This window comes from Sebastes umbrosus, chromosome 17 (assembly GCF_015220745.1).
Source record: "Sebastes umbrosus isolate fSebUmb1 chromosome 17, fSebUmb1.pri, whole genome shotgun sequence".
NCBI lineage: Eukaryota > Metazoa > Chordata > Actinopteri > Perciformes > Sebastidae > Sebastes > Sebastes umbrosus.
The window spans coordinates 24,897,112-24,916,632 of NC_051285.1; the positions used below are offsets into that span (position 1 = coordinate 24,897,112).

The 19,521-nt window shown below is 42.6% G+C and overlaps 1 protein-coding gene across 3 annotated transcripts in view; it reads right to left on the minus strand.

Annotated features, from left to right (window-relative positions):
- med13a (mediator complex subunit 13a) overlaps nucleotides 1-19,521 on the minus strand; it is a 94,615-nt gene that overhangs the window by 19,421 nt on the left and 55,673 nt on the right. For all 3 annotated transcript variants that reach the window (XM_037748103.1, XM_037748102.1, XM_037748104.1), the window contains 8 exons: nucleotides 17,821-17,931; nucleotides 14,365-15,117; nucleotides 10,405-10,621; nucleotides 6,871-6,901; nucleotides 6,153-6,274; nucleotides 5,740-5,830; nucleotides 3,581-3,789; nucleotides 2,845-3,041 (listed from right to left, as the gene is read on the minus strand). In XM_037748103.1, the coding sequence (XP_037604031.1) occupies nucleotides 2,845-3,041; nucleotides 3,581-3,789; nucleotides 5,740-5,830; nucleotides 6,153-6,274; nucleotides 6,871-6,901; nucleotides 10,405-10,621; nucleotides 14,365-15,117; nucleotides 17,821-17,931 (1,731 nt within the window). The remainder of the gene's footprint in view (nucleotides 1-2,844; nucleotides 3,042-3,580; nucleotides 3,790-5,739; nucleotides 5,831-6,152; nucleotides 6,275-6,870; nucleotides 6,902-10,404; nucleotides 10,622-14,364; nucleotides 15,118-17,820; nucleotides 17,932-19,521) is intronic.

A 19,521-nucleotide genomic window follows, 5' to 3' on the forward strand; every position in this document is an offset into this window, starting at 1 on the left:
TTGAAAGTTTACAAATCATTTGGTAATCAAATACTTAATATAGTATATCAAATGTTATAATGTGTACAACAATAAACTGTTAATACTTTAATGTAATTCTTATCATCTCTTATCTGCTATGACACAATATGGAATAAACTAATTATTTCTTATTACACAAACTAATGATAAAATAACATAACTAATAATTAGTAAACATTATTAATTATCATTTCATTGTTTGTAAAATAACTATTAACTAAGTTTAAGTAACAATCAATTTACCATTTATGATTATTATAAAGTGTTACCAAAAGGAAATAATGAGCCCATCTCATATTTATTTTTATTATAATTTGACCACCTTTGTTGCTTGTTCAGCTCTACATTTCCTGCCATGCTCTGGTGTACTTTAATAAAAGTGAAATGTTCTAAATAATAATCATCAGGCAAAAGTATAACCCCAAAAATGCAATTAGCTCTGCTGCAAAAAGAATTAACCTGCTAAATAAACTGCATGCTGACAGGTCACTCTTCAGTTAGAAGCAACGTGTCTCGCCTTTCTTATAAGTCCAAACATTTTTCAATCACAATCACACCTGAGGAAATACCTGTCTATTAGTTTACGGGGCTTTGTTTGTTCAAAACTGAATGGTTTTGTTGTGCATTTTATGCAATGAAACTCAGCCAAGCACACAAAGTAAGGTTGACTTTGTTAAAAGCTGAAATAAGAAGTGCATCATGGTGAATGTTTCTGCTCAGAGTAGCTAGATTAGACATAGATCAGTGAACCCCTAAAGTTAGGGGAGCCTGACAGATTTTATGTTCCCGGGTCAACGAAACACACAGGTACAATACACTTAAGTCCATACAAATGTAATAAGAGTCTACTCTACTGCCCTTATTACAGAAAAAAGTGCAAAATCAATGGAACAAAACCAGGTTTGTTTGGGGATAAACATGCAGATAAGAAATCCTCTATGTGTGTGGAAAGTAGAAGAGGTGTAGCTGTGTCAGTGACAGATATACGAGAGACTCCAAGCTGCTCTGAGCAGTGAGGTGGCATGGAGCCGCTGTGGGGGGCCACTCCAGTGATAATCCTCATCTTCAACCAAGACGGCATTTTACACTCATTTCCCTGCTCTGCCTGAGGCAGCCATGCATGGGAAATTGAGCAGCCTGCTAAGGGAGGTGTCCGGGGAGAGACCAGAGGGTGTGTGGACAGAAACCGAGCGGAGTAGGAGTATATGCTTCTGTGCACACAAAATGCAAAAAAAAAGCCAGCAGTGCAGCACAGCCTTGGCATTTCTTCAGCAAGTCTAAATGAGAGTGCTTCAGTAACCTTCTGCCCAGGTCGTCATGATAATGTACAGCGAGCCGGTCATCGTTGTGAAATAAACCCCAACAGGGCGGTCCGCCTAACGCGAAGAGAAAGGGTGGAGCCGTCTTGCATCCGCCTGAAGGGGTTTATTTCACAACAATGACCCGCTAGCTGTACATTATCCCGCTTATTACACGGCTGCTTACTAAAGAAATCAGTAATTTGACACAAAAATGGTCCGCCAGAGGCCGAGATCAAAACTGCGTCCATAGCAATGGTATGTTATACATAGCAACGGTCTGCTATAAAGAAATAATAGAACGTTGTGACTGACCAATCAGAATCGAGTGTTCAACAAAGCCATGTTATATGCAGATATAAGGCATGTAGAAGAGTGTCAGTAAGGCCTGGCATTGATAACACTGGAGTGACTTGTTATGCTTCTGTTAAACTGTAATTTAATTGCATCATTTCACTAGTTGTATGGTACTGCCTACCCACAGCTGTGTTGTTACTCTCATATTAAAGCAGGGTTTTTTCCTGCATAGACAATTTCGTCCGCCTCCAGCTCAACAAATCTCTGATAGGTGTCTTCAAAGGAAACACTATTTTCTAACAAGCGTTGCACTTGGTGGATTTCTGTCATTTGTAACTGCAATTGCTGCATTACGCCGATGTGTTGGCGCTGTATCGTAATCAGCATACTGAACCGGGAAAAGCGCTGCCTCAACCGCCAAAGAGGAAGAAAGGAGCCGTCTGTTTTTGGACCGCCGTGGATGTATAGTGCGGCAAAGCAGGAGCCAGCCCCACTGACTGACTCGCTGAGTGACTGATGAAATTACACCATCGGTCATTGCACTTTCAAATAGGCGCCACAGTGTTTCCACTGGAAAGGTCGTTGCCACCAGAGCAAAGAAAAAAAAAAAACACTCAAGAAAAGAAAATATTCCACGATCAACCAACATGGAAGCTCATGAGGTCATTATTAGCCTCCTATTCCCTGCCATTTGATGTTTTAGTATAGTTTTATATTGTCAGCTGGCGATGAACGCAGCTCAATACGCCTCCACACGTGTGCCTGAACGGCGTCTTGTGCTGCGACCATACAACGCCAGTGTGAATCTGTTTACACCGGTGACATGTAAGGAATTGTTTTTAACCGACAGCTGAGAACATGTCTACCACAAATAGGCTAAAATAGGAAGTAAAATAATCCAAATAAATTTTTAAAAAGGACAGGCTGTCTTATAAAAGTGTTTTGTAAAAGTGTGTGAGGGGGGGATTATTTAAAATATAATTATCTTTTTTTAATTAATTTTTCATTGAATTTTTTTTGTTTTGTACATAATATTTTACAATATATTTAGTATATCAGTATTTGTAGTAATATTATCAGTCTCAAACATAGCTAAACCATGTCACATTATATGCTACTTCAGTACAGTAAGCAGGAACAAATATTACTGGGACCACTTAATATGCAGGGATTAACAATAACACAATAACAATTTGAAACCTCACTGAACAGCACTACAGCGACATACCTGTCCTTGTTGAGGAAGTTCATGACAGGCACGGGGTTGAGCATCTCCCTGCCCATGGTCCAGCTCGGTCGATAGATGCAGTCCTCTGGTATTTTGACGGGCGGGAGACACTGGCTGGGTAACGTCTTCAGAGGAGCGAACATGGAGCAGCCTACGAACGGCTGGCACAGGTCTGGCTTGTACACGAATGAATAGTCCTACAAGATGGACAGAAAATAGGGCGTAGTGAGCCAGAGAAATAATGATGTCTTCACAGATCCTTGAAGAGGAAATCTGTTTTTGTTTTGCTGTCCTCTATGAAGGGAAGGGCACGGGGAGATATGCAGAACGACAACCTCAGAAATGTGAATACCAGATTGAAAACAGGATGAACAAACAAAACGTACAAAAGATAAATCATCAGGGCATTCCTGGCTGAGACTTTGCTACCTTAAACATAACATCTGCGACAGCTTCTTCTCAGTAACTACAGAACTGGGATTGTTGCTTGTGGGAGCTTCAGCTAGGCACATAATGTTGACACGGCGAATGAACTCTAATTTGAAGAGCAGCCTCTGACCATGTGGCCACCCAGCTGCTTCAAAATGAGCATGGTGCAGAAAACCTATCCATCAACAATCATCCACTTTGACTTATGACACCTACTGGTTCCCGCAGTAAATCCAAGCTATTGGCTCAGTCAGTTGTAATTGGACACCGCAATAATACCTGACAGATTTACTGAGTGGAGACCCACCTTGATCTCAGATGGCTTGGGACTGCAGAAGCTCTCCTCCACCTCGATCTTGAAGTGGCCTCCCAGAGCCGAGCCGTCCAGCGAGGTCATGCCCGTGTTGCCCTCCATGCTGCCGTACTCTTTGCTGCACATGTTCATGGGTGAGTAGCCCATGATGTGCTGCTCTAAGGAGGGAGGTGTGGGGAACATCTGGTGCAGGTCTGCTGAGCCTGGTGGGAGAGGAGAACAAGGAGCCATCAAAATAGGACTTGGATTATAACTTTAGGTTAAATAACGCTGCAAACGTACGCTAAATTTTTGCGAGGAAAAACTGGCATGGCCATTTTCAAAAGGGTCCCTTGACCTCTGACCTCCAGATATGCAAATGAAAATAGGTTCTACGGGTACCCACGAGTCTCCCCTTTACAGACATGCTCACTTTATGATAATCACATGCAGTTTGGGACAAGTCATAGTCAAGTCAGCACACTGACACACTGACAGCTGTTGTTGTCTGTTGGGCTTGAGTTATGATTTGATCGTATTTCTTATGCTAAATGCAGTACCTGTGAGGGTTTCTGGACAATATTTGTCATTGTTTTGTGTTGTTAATTGATTTACAATAATAAATATTTACATACATTGGCATAAAGCAAGCACATTTGCCCACTCCCATGTTGATAAGAGTATTAAATACTTGTCAAATTTCCCTTTAAGGTACATTTAGAATATATAAAAAATGTGATTAATTTGTAATTAATTGTGATTAACTATGGACCGCGATGAAATATTTAATGTATTAAATAAATACTTATATTTAATTGACAGCCCTAATTATAATGTGTTTGAAGAGGAACGAGTGTAGAAAGTGTATCAAAAATCTATTCCAACACTGTTTCCCATATCACACAGCTTACACTGCTAAACATGCTGATAATGAGATAAACTTAATTATATTCTCTTTCCAGTATCTTAATTCCTCTACAAACAGCACTTTTTCTTTAGATAACAATGTGGATGACTTAACAATGTAAGGTGTGTAATCTTAAACTGACTCTGCTGTTTGTTACTACGATCAAGATGCTTGCATTGTTGTAAGTTTTCTTCTTCTGCAACCAGCTATGACAAGCAGCTGTTGTTATAGGCTGCTACCACGTGAATACAAAACAGATGAATACTTATTAGACACGCTTTAAGTCTGACAGGCATCTCTCGCCCACGACTGATGACATGTTTACATAGTTTGTCACAGTTACACTGGCGTGTTCGTTCGCTTGTTTTTTTACTTTATATATTAGCGAGAATATTTACAGGATCCGGCAGAGCTGTTTATGCAAAGTTGAAAGGTGGGTAAAAGCAGGAGCGCCTTCTGTTTACACTGCTTTCATTTCAATAAGAAAAGTCTTGCTCCCTGCTAGAGTTATATACAGTATATCGCCGTGTAAAGATGGCCAGAGACTATGTGGGGAATATCTAAGGCCTAAAACTCACAAACCATTTTTATAATTGAGAGATGCTTCCAGGGGGCTAACAAACACAATTCATGGTAAATGGGCAAAGTCTAATACTGTACAGCATCTGTTCATAAAACTAAAGCAAAATGGCTGATCTGAGACCAATTTGCTTCACCGTAATATATAGAGTGTCCTTAAATTCTCTTCAGCTCCACATTAGTGTCCCTGAGCTCAAACATACGAATAAATAACTAAATGAAAATACAGTTTGGTACAGTTGTAATCAATTTAACTTAAGACAAGACTGGTGTTCGCATAGAAAGCCTGCAGTACAGTAACAAAGGAAACAGCAAGACAGCAGGTAAAGGGAGACTCTAGTAAACACTGATGCACTGTAAAGTCAATTACAGACATATTATCCACCACTAGGTGGCAAAGCCAAGGATGAGCATCACTGATGCTTGAGTAGTAATTTTATTTAGTGGATTAAAAGGATATGATGCAGTTTCACTTAGCTGAAAATCTGAGCAGAGGGAATACTACGTTTTAAACTGAAGTGGCTTCTGGCGAAATCTCAGTGTACCAATTCTTAATTTTCAAGGGGCTCACGGGTATGACGAATCTGATTTTAGATTAACATTTGAGGTAAATCCATCCTTGTGCATTAAGGAGACATGGAGTTCAGGGAAAAGAGAGAGAGAGAGAAACAGATGTAGAGATACATACTAATGCAGGAGACGGGGTCCAAAGTGGATGGCTTTGGTTCCTTGTTGCCAAATTTGTCATCCGTTCCATTCACTGTGCGCCTGGATCCAGGCTGTGGACAAAAAAAAGTATTTTAGCACCTGACCATTTTGGTATCTCGAAGTGTTAGCAGTTAATAACACTGCTCTAAATTTACAGTTCTCACAACTGTGGGGCCTGCAAGTCAGAATCACACATGACATCTTCTTAGAGCAACTGGTAAGTGGGCAGTGAGAATTATCAGCTATCAGCTGATGGGCAGCGTGAGGACACCGCTCTGGCACATGCATGCCAGTGGAAACACACACTCATACACACACACAAACACTGTGCCAGACCACGCTTTGTGTAATGAGATAATTCACTGCAGTGTGTGCCAAGGATCTCCCACTGACCGCTAGATCATCCTCGTCCGAGTTGAAGAGGTTGTCCAGGTCGTTGATGGACACCACCAGGTCCGTCTCGTGGATCAGGCTGGTGGAAGCCATGCGGTTGTGAGCGGCCGCCCGCTGAGCATCTGCATAAACAAACATATACCCGCTGTTAATACTGAAATATTAATGTCCACATGTAGATATTGGGTGCTTGAGAACGTGATGAAAAGCGGCTTTGAGCTATGATGGTTTATGCTAACTGACTACCCGCGTTGGCCTCAATTTACTCTCTATTCAATCAATTAAAATAGATTTTCGATCAATTCTGTTATTGAAATGCTTGACGGATCTGTTATATGAAAATTATAACTTTTTTTTTTTTACACACATTTCTGCTTTAACAAATATTGTGATTTTCACAAATACTGCCATTTGAAAATTGCAGTAGGCAATGAATACAATTTTGATTAATTGTGCAGCCCTAGAATGATCCTTATTTTGTGAATGTATGCAGTTTCTATTGACACATTGGAAAGACTGAATTGAAAGTTTTATTCAGGATGCCAAGTCCCCAGATCAGAATGGAAACTAAAATGCTAAATGCACCCTTTGGCCTCACCGTCTAGGTCTTCTGAGGGTGGCAGTATGACTACAGTATATACTGACTATAGATGTGACAGCAGCCAAGTCATAGAAAAGGCAGCCAAAGAGGTTGTAAAGTAATAAAGAGGCTCCTTACCGTCTGACGGACCAGCTCCTCCATCTTCACCCTGTGAGGAAAAAGAAAGACGGGAGGTTTAGATGGAAGGATGAAAAAAAAAACATACTGTCTAGCCATGCAACCAGACAGATCCATCAAACAGTGAATATTTGATTTAACAATGCTCAGACAGATACATTTTTTATAATAATATAACACTAATTCTATGTCAATGCTTTTTCTTATACTTAATGAGGACCCGTGGCTGAGCAGTCTGCTCCACTATGGTGTTAAAATGTGGGTGTGTGAAATCCTTTGAGCCCATAACTGTGATTAAGAACTATACAAATACATCTGACTGGACCTGAGCTGGGATAAATCACAAAAATAGAATAACCCAGGAGGGAATTCCTTTCGCCAATCAAGGCAAAAATAATAATAACATAAAAGAAATAATAATAGCAATAACAAAAGAGAAAATTGGAGAGAAACAGAGGAACGGAGAAAAGGGACTGCTTGCCTCCCTCTGCTGTGGCAAATCAGATTTCCAGTGTGGATCAGAGCGAAATCATGATCCAAGGAATGGCCTCTTAGGCTCCCACCCAGACATCAATATCTGGGAGGGCTGGCCTTCTGTGTGTGTGTGTGTGTGTGTGCTCTTATGACGGGTTGTGTGTACACTGTGTGCTGAGCAGTTCTAGCCGGGGAACAGGAATGTTATGTCCCAGCCATTGATTTCATTACGCTCCAGGGCTTTTCTCTGAGTAACGCAGGCTTTAATCTGTCTCCCTTAAAGGACCAATCCACAGCAGCGCACAACATCTGCACCAAGGCCACAATCTATAGGTGGTGATGACGCCTTAACCCCGTATCAATAACCTGGCCTTGGGTGGGAGAGTGTGGAGTCTTTACATATTGCAAAAGCTTGTCCGACTCCAAGGCTGCCTGCATGAAAGCATCCCATCCACCCCTTTCCTCTACCTCACTTGCTTCCCTCATTTATCTGAGGCTTTATTTCCTGTGCATGTATCTTATACTTCAAAATTCAATAGGCTCTGACATAAGGTGTACCACTTGTGTGCAGCTGTATGATGATCAGAAGACGGTTCATTACAGTACGTGTGTCACATGGACTGTAGCAGAGTTAATGACTCTACAGTTTGAAGATTTCATGGTCTGAAGGCTGGAGACGCTCATGTACAGTTCACACAAGGTGTCTGACTATTAAAAGACCCGTGGTTTAATAGTCTGATGAGCAACAGCTTGTCGAGCTTCAAACTCACTCACAAAAAGGGGTAAAATGGTTAGGAATAATTACTGGAACCCCAAACTTTTACCTTAATATACTAAATTTAGGATTGTCCCGAATACCATTTTTTGGGCTCCGAAGCTTCGGTAGTAATCAACAGCGAATATTCAAAGCTTTGGCTCATCATGAAAATGTGTCATGACGAGTCCCCGAGTGCTGTTTTTACGCCTCGTGTGGACAGCACACTCCCTCTTCCGAGGGGTTAAAAAACAACAACAAATATCCGAATACCAAAATTGAATACCTACTCAACGAACAAATAACTGAAAAGTCGAATATTCGGGTCCAGCCCTAACTAAATTATATAGGAAAACCTCTTGGTCCTCCAGGTTTATATTCCACATTAGCCAGGTACAAAGAATGAAAAAGATGCTTAAGGAAAAGGGCCCTAACACTATGGTTTCATCTAAAGTAAAAAGTTGGAGGGGTACAGCCACACGCATGTGGTGGATATACACACACACCACATGAAGCAGACAGTGGAAGGGCTCCGCTGCACACACTGCTCTTCGGGGACTCCCCACTCCACTGAGAGCTGCCTTCACCCTCACATTCCAGCACAGACCGAGGGGACAGACGAGAAAGGAAATATTTGAGTGTGCTTTTTAAGCTTAATGGCTCAGTGAGCCAGGTTCGTTGCCGTGGTTAGACTCCAGGCTCTGTGAAGCTTGCTGCAAACATGCAGCCAAGGAATGAACACACGCACACACAACACACACACACACACACACACACACACACATACACACACACATCGAATCTCTCTTTCAATGCTGGGGGCGATCCACAGCTAACAGGTGGCCCTTGTCTGGAGCCGGAGCCAACAACCCCAGAGGCAGAGGAGAGGAACACGGTGGGAAGGGGAAGGCGGAAGAAGGCAGATCAAATAGGAAAAACATAACAACTTAGAGGAAATTGGACATGCTAACTATTTGGTGTTCCTCTGGGCGCGACAAACAATGGAGATTCAGGGATAGCTTCCTGTTCAGTTAGACTTGGGCAGTGAAAGCGGATGTATGCAGAAAGCAGTCGGATCGTTATTTTTAGTGCAGTATCGCAGAGGATGCTGATGGCCTATTTTCTACCTCGCCTGCTCCCTGATCTTAAAATCAGCCCTCTTGGGAGCACTCTGCTAGCTCACCTGGTAGAGCGGGCGCCCCATGTACTAAGGCTGAGACCTTCCTGTAGTGGCCCGGGTTCAAACACGACCTGCAGCCCTTTGCTGCATGTCATCCCCCACCCAAAAAAAGAAATCATCCCTGTTGTACCTTTTATAACCCGGGCAACTAGTGAGGAAGAAGTGAATAAAGTGGCAACTCTCTGCTGCCTTTTAGGAAGGCTTTACACCGCTACGATGCCGCTGCCTTTTTTGCATTAAATCCAATGGTGTGTGGCTGCAAACTGTAAATTGAAGTTAACCAACTTGGAAAAGGAACTGTGAGCGGCATATATGTAGGCAGCGCCGAGTTTGACGTGGAATGCTTTACAGGTCAACTAGTCTCAATACAGAAATGACAGGGTGTTAAATAGAAAAGTTTATGACAGGAACCACCAGCGTTACAAGTGGCAGTAGAGCTTTATAAATATCCCACCATAATACTAGCTACACTATTAGGTGATTAATCTAAGCTGACTCATGATGCTTAAATATCTTTGAGATAATCTCCCCTTAATTGGGGTATTTACGGTCTTAAGAATGACTTTTTATCATAAATTGTTCTTGCGTTGCAGAGCCTAGAACACATGAATACCGTGTGGCATGTTTGTCACTGTGACCGTGGCTCAGTTCAGTTGTCATTTAAACTGTAAAAACTACATTTAAAATTAAAGAACATTTTCAGAGAATGGCATCAATACAAAAAAGAAATGAAACGTCTAAAATATGTCCGTGCATCAAAACCTGAGTGCAATAAAAGATTTGGGTATGTTCAAATGTTGGTGTGGAGCTGCAAATGTTGTGGGAGATGCAGTTGAATGTTTGAGAGTTGTACTAAGGTACCAATACAGAAAGGTACTGTACTGCAGTTTGTTGTTATGGAAACAGGTTGCAAGTCCTGTTTTCAATTTATCTGTTGACCATTTAGTTGGTAATACACATGTAGGAGAAAGTGTAATAGTTGCAGCATGGACTCTATCTGATGCTCTTGTCCAGAGCAACAACAAACAAGAGGGAGGTACAATAGATCCATTAAATGCTGCGAGGCTTTGACAAGTGACACTCCAGGTCAGAAACACTCCTCACCGCTCCACTTGGCTCGCCTTACCTTATGTTTCTTGCCCGGCTCCCGCTCCCCGCCTGCCTTATCCTTCTTGTTGGAGAACGTGAACTTGACATCTCCTTCCTCGAAGGCGTAAGGGTCCACCTCCGGCTCGTGATCTCCGTCTGTGATGGCGGCCGATAGGTACTGGTTCCTCCTGGCTCGATACATCTGAATGCGCTCTTCAGACACCTTCAGGGGCCATTTACATGTGGACATCACCCTGGGAAGGTGGAAACACAACAGTGTGAGGACTCAGGAGTTAGGTTAAGATGACCATCAGAGATATTTACAATTCACAGGCAACAGATATCACCTAGTCATTCCAAATATACACTCTAAGAGCTAAATTTCAATCATTTATTGGAATCACCAACCCCTATTACAGATCATTTTAAATAGAGATGCACTGATCGATCGGCCATGACTGCTGATCAGTCTCATTTATCCAAAGTTTTTGCCAGAAAAATTTACTTATGTATGTGTTCTTGTAAATAGATACTGATTCATAAATAAATTTGTGTAAATAAATACAGATTTTTAGACAGATAATAAATAGGCTAGTTGTCTGTCTATAATAGCCCTAAATACACAGTATAAAATATTTTTTTTTCGATTCTTCTCATATGTATGAACATGCAATTGAATTTTCCATTAAAGAAAAGTTATAAAAAATGTTGTGTATCTGTCATTTATAGTTTTTAGAAAAGTCAGACTTTTAAAACAAATCAGAATCAGCCAAGAAAATGAAATCAGTGCATCTCTAATTTTAAAAGAGCAGTCCGATCAGTTACCACATAATAGAAAGAAGAGTTGTATGTCAGTAGAGAAGTAGTTAACTAACTACTTCAAAATGATACTGGGTTTGAAACAGCATATATAGATTGTGTATGGAATGTATGACATTCAATTTAAGATAACTGGAAGGAAAGAGAGAAGTGTACTGGTCTAAATGGTCTAAAAACTATATTAAATGCAACTGTGAAACATAAAAATGAACATGAATGAAAATGTGTCATTCAGTTACTAACAACCCCTACAGTATGTACAGTACATCATCATCGAGTGACCTAATGTTTACTGTGTTACAAAAGGGAAAAAATAAAGTATAAAAAGAACAATGGGAACATTTCCTCTGCTGCTCTGTTTTGGCCTCATGTTGCCGGATATCATATGTCGGAGCTGCTACCATGTTTATCTGCACAAACAGAAATGGCAGTGATTGCAAACAACTCTGACAGCTGTCAGGCAGCAGAGCTGGATGCATCATGTTTGTTGTCAGACAATTACATTTGTAGCAGATTTATGGAGACGTGGTGACTGCAGCACTGACTGCTCATACACTTACAGACAGACACATTTATCACTTGTTACTGTGACTTGGCTCATCAAAATCTCTAATGTCGCTCTGACTGTGGCCTACTTGTTCCGTATGTGTAACAGGACAGGGAGGGAGGGAGGGGGGAGAAGAAAACTACTGGCTGCTCTGACCCAACTTATGTGTTGTTCCTCCCTTTCGCTGCCTCCTATATTTCTCTGCTCCTCTGTCCTCTCGTCATGCCTGTCCGGCTCTGATGTGAGGTGATGGTGCGCAGTGGCCTGGGCCAGAGATTAGCCGCCATTCAGAGCTGTGGCTGGGAGGATTACAGCTCACTAGAATAGCCATTCCAAGCGGCTGGCCCCCTTGGGATTGCATAACCCCGCCGATAATTCCCACTCCGGCCACCCTACGGCCTGCTGGTCACTCTGCATGCCTTCACACTGGACGAGCCCCCTTGCCCTGTCCATCTGTGATCCTCTTCCTCACTACAGTGGAAAGCGCTTATAGTGATCACGGTTAAAGTGATCACCCGTTTTATATGGATCAAAAAGCTTGGGACAGAATCATTCCTATTAGGGCTGTCACAGTGATAATGACGCATTAACGCAACTTGTGATTTTTAGATTGTAATGGGCTACGTTTTAAAGCTAGAGTGAAGATACTGGCATCATATTAAACTAGAAAACGTAATGAATGCATTGGTACCAAGCATGTCAATGTAAATTTTAGCGATGAAAAACTGGCATGGCCATTTTCAAAGGGGTCACTTGACCTCTGACCTCAAGATATGTGAATGAAAATGGGTTCTATGGGTACCCACGAGTCTCCCCTTTACAGACATGCCCACTTTATGATAATCACATGCAGTTCTGGGGCAAATCAGAGTCAAGTCAGCACACTGACACACTGACAGCTGTTGTTGCCTGTTGGGTTTGAGTTATGATTTGAGCATATTTTTTTATGCTAAATGCAGTACCTGTGAGGGTTTCTGGACAATATTTGTCATTGTTTTATGTTGTTAATTGATTTCCAATAATAAATATATACACACATTTGCATAAAGCAGCATATGTGCCCACGCCCATGTTGATAAGAGTATTAAATACTTTGCAAATCTCCCTTTACGGTACACTTTGAACAGATAAAAAATGTGCGATTAATTTGCCATTAATCCCGATTAACTAAGGAGAATCATGCGATTAATTGTGATTAAATATTTTAATTGATTGACAGCCCTTTTTAAATAATTGGATTATAGTAATCAATTCATTTTGGGTCTGACAAATTGAAAAAATGTAAAACTACGGTAATTCTGTATAGGCTATTTCTTGTACCAGACCGCAGCTCATCTTTTTTTCTTTGTCTCACCGCTCGTGATAACCCGTCTGCATTCCAGCTGACTACCTGAAGCTGGTGGTGCATGCACATTGAAATCATGACGGGAAAAATATTTTTTTATCAATGAAACGAGATGCAGGAGAGAAACTTGGTGTTCCTCGGGCTACCTTACAGAAAACGAATGCGCACGGGGAAAGCACCTGTTAGAAGTTGCCCTCGTCAAGTGGATTGATAATGCCTGGTAACGCAATGCCTCCTTAAAGTGAAACTCTGCCGGCTCTGCACCACCACAGCGTGGGCAGCACATGCAGGCGAACGGCAACCGACCCCCCCCCCCTTCATGCCGCCTGGAGCTCACCGGTCTTTTTGCCGACGGGTGAGCGAGGAGCCCCAGCAAAGGAGTGCCGTTCATCTGCATGCACCGCCTGCGGGTCAGACTGCCAGCTGAAAAATGGCAAAGCCTCACACCAAGCGGGCCCTTGGTGAAGGAAAAGGCAGAAGAATTGGCAGCCAGTAAATAGCGAAGCTGTTCATTACTTTATATCCATGTCATAAATGTCAATTAGATGGTAATCTGCATGACAAATTAAGAAAAAGAAAAAAATTGTTATAATAATCATCCGCTTATTGTGATCAATTCGATTTCAGATGTGACCACTAGAAGAAGTTTCCACTGCTTCTTCTTGGTGCAAGTCTCCCTCCACTGCCTGCCAAACTGATAGCCAGCAGACAGTTTTTATTTCATCTTCAACTGTATTACAACAGCGGGTTTATCTTTATCTAACCCTACCATTACTCTTCCTCTCTCCGAGCTCTGGTATGTGTGTGTACGAATCGATGAGTAGTGCTGGCCCTGCACATTGGTGATGTATGATGTCAAAAGGGCACATAGCAAGAGATTAACATGCTGTATGCAGCTAAGCGCTGTACCGAACATTCTGAAGCTGAGGGATGAGGGAGGGGGAGTGAGGTGGGGGAATCTGAGGGAGAGAGAATGAGAAAGAGGGAGAAGGTGAGTTTTTGCATCATTACTCTTTCAAAACATTTTTTTCTGGACTATTGAAAGTGCTCCAAAGCGGCCTGGGGCCACTCTGTAACAAGGGGAAAGGTGGGAAATGGAGGGTTTGGATGCCTAACTGCTTAGTCAGTCCGGGAAGGGCTGAAGCCTTTATCACCCTGGGTGTGTGTGTGTGTGTGTGTGTGTGTGTGTGTGTGTGTGTGTGTGTGTGTGTGTGTGTGTGTGTGTGTGTGTGTGTGTGACAGAGAGGGCATCTAGTAGTGATTGTTAATTGGCAGGTGTCACTCACTCTGTGACCGACACCACGTCCTGTGACGCCGAGGCTTCGTCCCTCAGCTTGTCCCCCGGCAGCAGCGGCGTGGGCAGCTCGGCTTCTTTCCTGCGGGGCATGTTGAATAACCTCCATGGTGCGTGGGAGTTGTCATCCTCCAAGTTGACCGCCGAGCCCACGTACACGGTGGGCTCGGGAGGCTCGGAGTAGGTCGAAGCCCCGGGGTGGGAATGGGGGTGATGGGAGTGGAAGTGCTGATTCAGGCCCTCTGGCCCTCCGGGTTCCTCGCCGCCGCCCTTCGCCCCGACCAGGCAGGGCTCCGGGGGCGGCTGGTAAAAGTGTTGGCTGTTGGGGGTTGAAGGGTTCTTCATGCCCTCCCCTGATTCCTCGCCACGCTCGCAGGGGTGGGGGCTAAGTGGTGGGGGTTGGGGGGAGTTGGCCTGTTCCGACGGCCCAGCGTTGACCCCCCCACTGTGAAGCTGGGGGGCTTTTTGGATGCCGGACACATCCGTTGAGCGTATACTAGGGAATCTCCCTCCGTCCTGGCCCCTCATGGCTAACCTTTGGCCGGCCGTTGCCTCGACCTCTATTGAAACATCATCGCAGGTCAGGCTGCGATGATGGAACGGCGTCTGGGGTCTTTTCTGCTGCTTGTCACCCTTCTCTGGCTTCTCTCCCCCAGCTTTGTGTTTGGTAGGAGTCTGGGTGAGCTGGCCCGCTGACGGAGTTTGTCCTGGGGTGCTGCCTGTTCGCTGCTTCACTGACTTGTATCTGAAGGAGAAGACAAACAGGGAAATATGGTGAGACCGTGAAGCACCGGTGACACTGAGCAAAACGGCAGCAGAGACAGAGATAATCTACCAAAACATGAAGCTGCGTAATGAGAATCTTTCATTGTCACGATGCACAGAGATCTTGTGCAGCTTATGTATAATCTCCCTCTAAATGCTCACATCTGCTTCTTCTAGAAAACAACAAGTCACTCAATTCCTCTCACCTGCACTGTGGCAGCCCCACTAATTCATTTCAAATGTATTAGCAAAAACACCTAATTTCGTCAATTAAATTCTAACATTTAATCCACAATTGCTATTGCACATTCATTTTTTTTTATTATTCAGACTCATGACAGGAACAAAATGCATCTCCTAAAAGCTGATACATTATCTTTTTACAAAACATCCAAAAAGAAAATCAATAAAGCAAATAACCCGAGTGCTAACAGTAGAAAAGAAATAATATCTCACTCAGCTCTACTGCCTATTTGGCTAGTTCAAATGAGGCTGATCAAATGATTCATTACACCGGAATACACCATATCAAGGCTTCACCACTGTGGTCATCAGGATCTGTTGGTTGCCCTGTGGACTACCTGATCTGTTGTAGCTGCTCTTCCTTTTCTTTGTGGTACTTTCCATCATATTCCACCTAAACCTGCATAGCTTGTGACTTTGCGGTGACTCTCAATTTACCCCGTTGGGCATAGTGTAGCAAAGACAGTGAACTGTTAACCTGCACTTGACCCACGTGTGCGCAGTTTGACAGCAAACAGCCTTGTAATGACAGCCTGCCCTGCTTTCTTCACAGCCATTAGATAAAACCCAGATTTTAAAAAAATCGTCTGTCCTGCAGTGGTTTGATTTTTGAAAACTAGAGAAAATGTGGGACATCGTCTCAATATGTGGGAGGTGGGACAAGGGATAAAAATGCTGTGCAGTCCTTCGTAAAGTGGGACATCTGGTCACCCTACTTGCCAACAGCCAACCAAGCCAATTCGCTCACCTTCTCTCACCACTACCACTGTCTGTCTCTCGGGTCAGCATCAGTGTTTCTTTAGCCTCTCCGTCACTGCGTCACCACTCAGCCAGCTGCTGCGGCTGTACATTAGGGTGTTGACGAGGAAGCTGTGTCTCTTTTGCGGCCAGGGTACTGGCGTGTGCTGACAATTAGATGTCAAGATAAGCAGGCACACGGAAGGCTTCAATCTACAAAACAAAGCTAATGGCCAATAAAACTGGCATCGCACAGAGCTTCCCATATCTGTGTCGCCAAAGTGCTGGGTGGCTTCCAACAAATTAGCATGCTCCAGCTGACTGTCCCAATCCACTCTGCTCTTGTCTGCGGCCCAAAGCCGGCTCTCCTCTCCCTCGGCGGGAAAAAAAAAAGCCTAATGCAAAGGATTCCCCAATGGAAGTGTGCCCACACAAGGTATCAACCAATCAACGCACACACAGAATTCAGTTTAGATAGCACTTGCTCATTAACCATGAATCTGAACTGTCTTTCAATCTATTGGACTGGTTCAGACTTCCCCTGTGGAAGCCAGTCAAGCATACAGTACAGTACAGACATCCAGCTTACTGATTGGACCTGCAGTCTGCGGTGGATGGCACAAGCTTGTGTTTACATGTACCCTTGTGAGTAAAGCAGCTGCTTGCAACTGTGGTTGGCCGGAAAAGATGATAAGCTGAAGACTGAAGGATGCAGGGGACAGCTGATTTGCTGTTTCATTAAAGTCGAGATGAAATGAAAAAAATGCTGTTTTAACCCTTTTAGATCAGATCTGTGGTCATGTTGTGCTGCTATTAACAATATATGCAATTTTTTTTTACAAAAAATCCATTTCTTTCTCATATTCTAATATCAAAATCCAATCATCTTTTCTTCCTCTAAAACAAATTATATATATATATAAATATATAATTTGACATCTCATATCATGACATCCATTCATCAATCAATCTGCAACTTTAAGCAACAAGGGAGGTGTGTGTGCAGCCACAGTCCTCTGTCGCTCCGTATCGCGCTTCATTCTAAGCCCGTCCACTTTTTAGTGGTCCTATGAAATGCAAAGTATTCGATTTAAATCCCGGTCGTAACCGTACACCGCTCAAATGTTCCGTTTCACTCAGGAATACGTCACAGCACAGAAGCTAAAGATGCTACGACTTCTGCTTCACTGGGACTTTAAAGAATAAGGCCCCAAAGACAAGTCATTAAATCAAAAATGTAATGAACAAGAAAAACATATTACTGAGATCAAGCTTTTGCAAGAATGAGGCTGAATTCAGAAAATAGTCAAGAATGACTACAGGTGTCAAGGTATAAACATTACCTCCACAGTATGCCTTAAGTGCTCCATCAGAGGTCAAGCTATTCTTTCTCCGTCAAATTATTCCCATCAATGCGTGAATAAAAATATCTGACTTACAGAAACAGGGAGCCCAGCAGAGGTTTCAACCCCGGCAAGGCTGTCAGTTAGACAAAATAGTGATGAATTGAAAAATATGAAGAATAATATGCTTGTCAAAGTCTAGACGTGGATAGAACCTGCAGATATTTTGCTGACTGTGGCCCTCTGTGCCGGCGTTCAAAGCTCCATAGACCCTGTATAACCTCTTTGAAATGTCTTTGAGCACTCATATGAGTGATACCTGCACATACGGTACAATGTCCACATGGGAAGTGACTGACCTGGAACAGCTGCAGTATGACCTCTGTGAATGCTCTACAAAATCCCAGGCTCCCGCTTTCTCACTCAGCTCTTCCTCACAGGTACCGTTGGTTGCGGCTGAGAACTTCCGCCTGAGGAGGGAGGAAAAAAAAAACACAACTTTCAAACACAGTTCTACTAATGGCTAATTTCCACTCTGAGTACTTAAGCTCTTTTTGATGTAGCGTTATTCATGTGAACAGACCCATCCTTTTTTTTTCATAGAATTTTTTAAACAAAATTGTGACACATAATCCTAAAAGGTGCACGGCCCTTTCTGATGATCCTTTGGTATACAGTGGCGATTGGTAAGAGCTTTGTGCTGAGGCTGATTCCATCGCCTTGCTAGGAGCGATAATATTTTGGCTGACGAGCCCAACAGCTAACTCCAGCCGACATTCTGTGCTTGGTCAAGGGGCAGCAGATCCCGGGTTGCTCCCAATGTGTCATACTCACTGAAGCTGAATAATACAACAGACCGTGTGACAAAAAACTGTAACCCTTACTTTAATTACTAGAGATTATCATTTCCATCTAGGTTTCTGTGGTATTTTTGTATGGTTTATGTATGAATAGTAAAATATTATGGAAAAACATGTCAATGTGATGTATATATGATTTAGGATTGTAGTGGTATACTGGTATCAAGGTATACCGTGGTATGAAAGTTGACGGTTATCATACCATATATCATATTATCATACACTGACACACTGACAGCTGTTGTTGCATGTTGGGCTTGAGTTTCCCATATTATGATTTGAGCATAATTGTTATGCTAAATGCAGTACTTGTGAGGGTTTCTGGACAATGTTTGTCATTGTTTTGTGTTGTTAATTGATTTACAATAATAAATATAAACATACATTTGCATAAAGCAAGCACATTTGTCCACTACCATGTTGATTAGAGTATTAAATACTTGACAAATCTCCTTTTATGGTACATTTTAAACAGATAAAAAATGTGAGATTAATCATGATTAACTTTGGACAACCATGCGATTAATCACGATTAAATATTTTAATCGATTGACAGCCCTAAACACTGCATATGACAGATGTGCAGTCAGAGGGGGCAGGAACACCAAAAGACTGTCTGGCACACGGCCAGTGAAAGAAGCCGTGCAGATTTAAAAAATAAAATGAAATAAAAATAAGGGAATGTTCAAGTGTTGATTAGCTTCACTTCAATGTGAATCACACCTCATTCAATGTGTATTTAGAGTTAATTAACCAGGCATGGCATCTGGGCTTGTGAAGAACCTTGAACCAGTTCAAGTAGTTGGGTTAATTGTATTGTTTTAAACTGAAAATGAGATTTCCAACTTTCCAAGAGTACTTGAACACTGCAGCACCACCGCGCTCTGCTTTACTCGGCTTGTTACACCAATAACTTGTGAGTGCTCATAAAAAACAAGTAGCGTCAGGAGAGGCTGACTGGTTCTCTCTACTGAGGTGAAAGAGCCAGCAAATGGTTTGAACACACTGTTGAAGAATTTACAGAGCGCCAATTAAGTAGGAAGACGGGTGTGTAGACGTTCTGATAGAGGTTGTTTTGGTATCGTATGCTTGTGTGCTTAATTTACATTAACTATAATCCTCCCACATCATTTTTCAAACTCTCAATCATTGTTCACTTTCTGATGTTTTTCCCCAGAGACAGGGAACTCTCACAGTCTT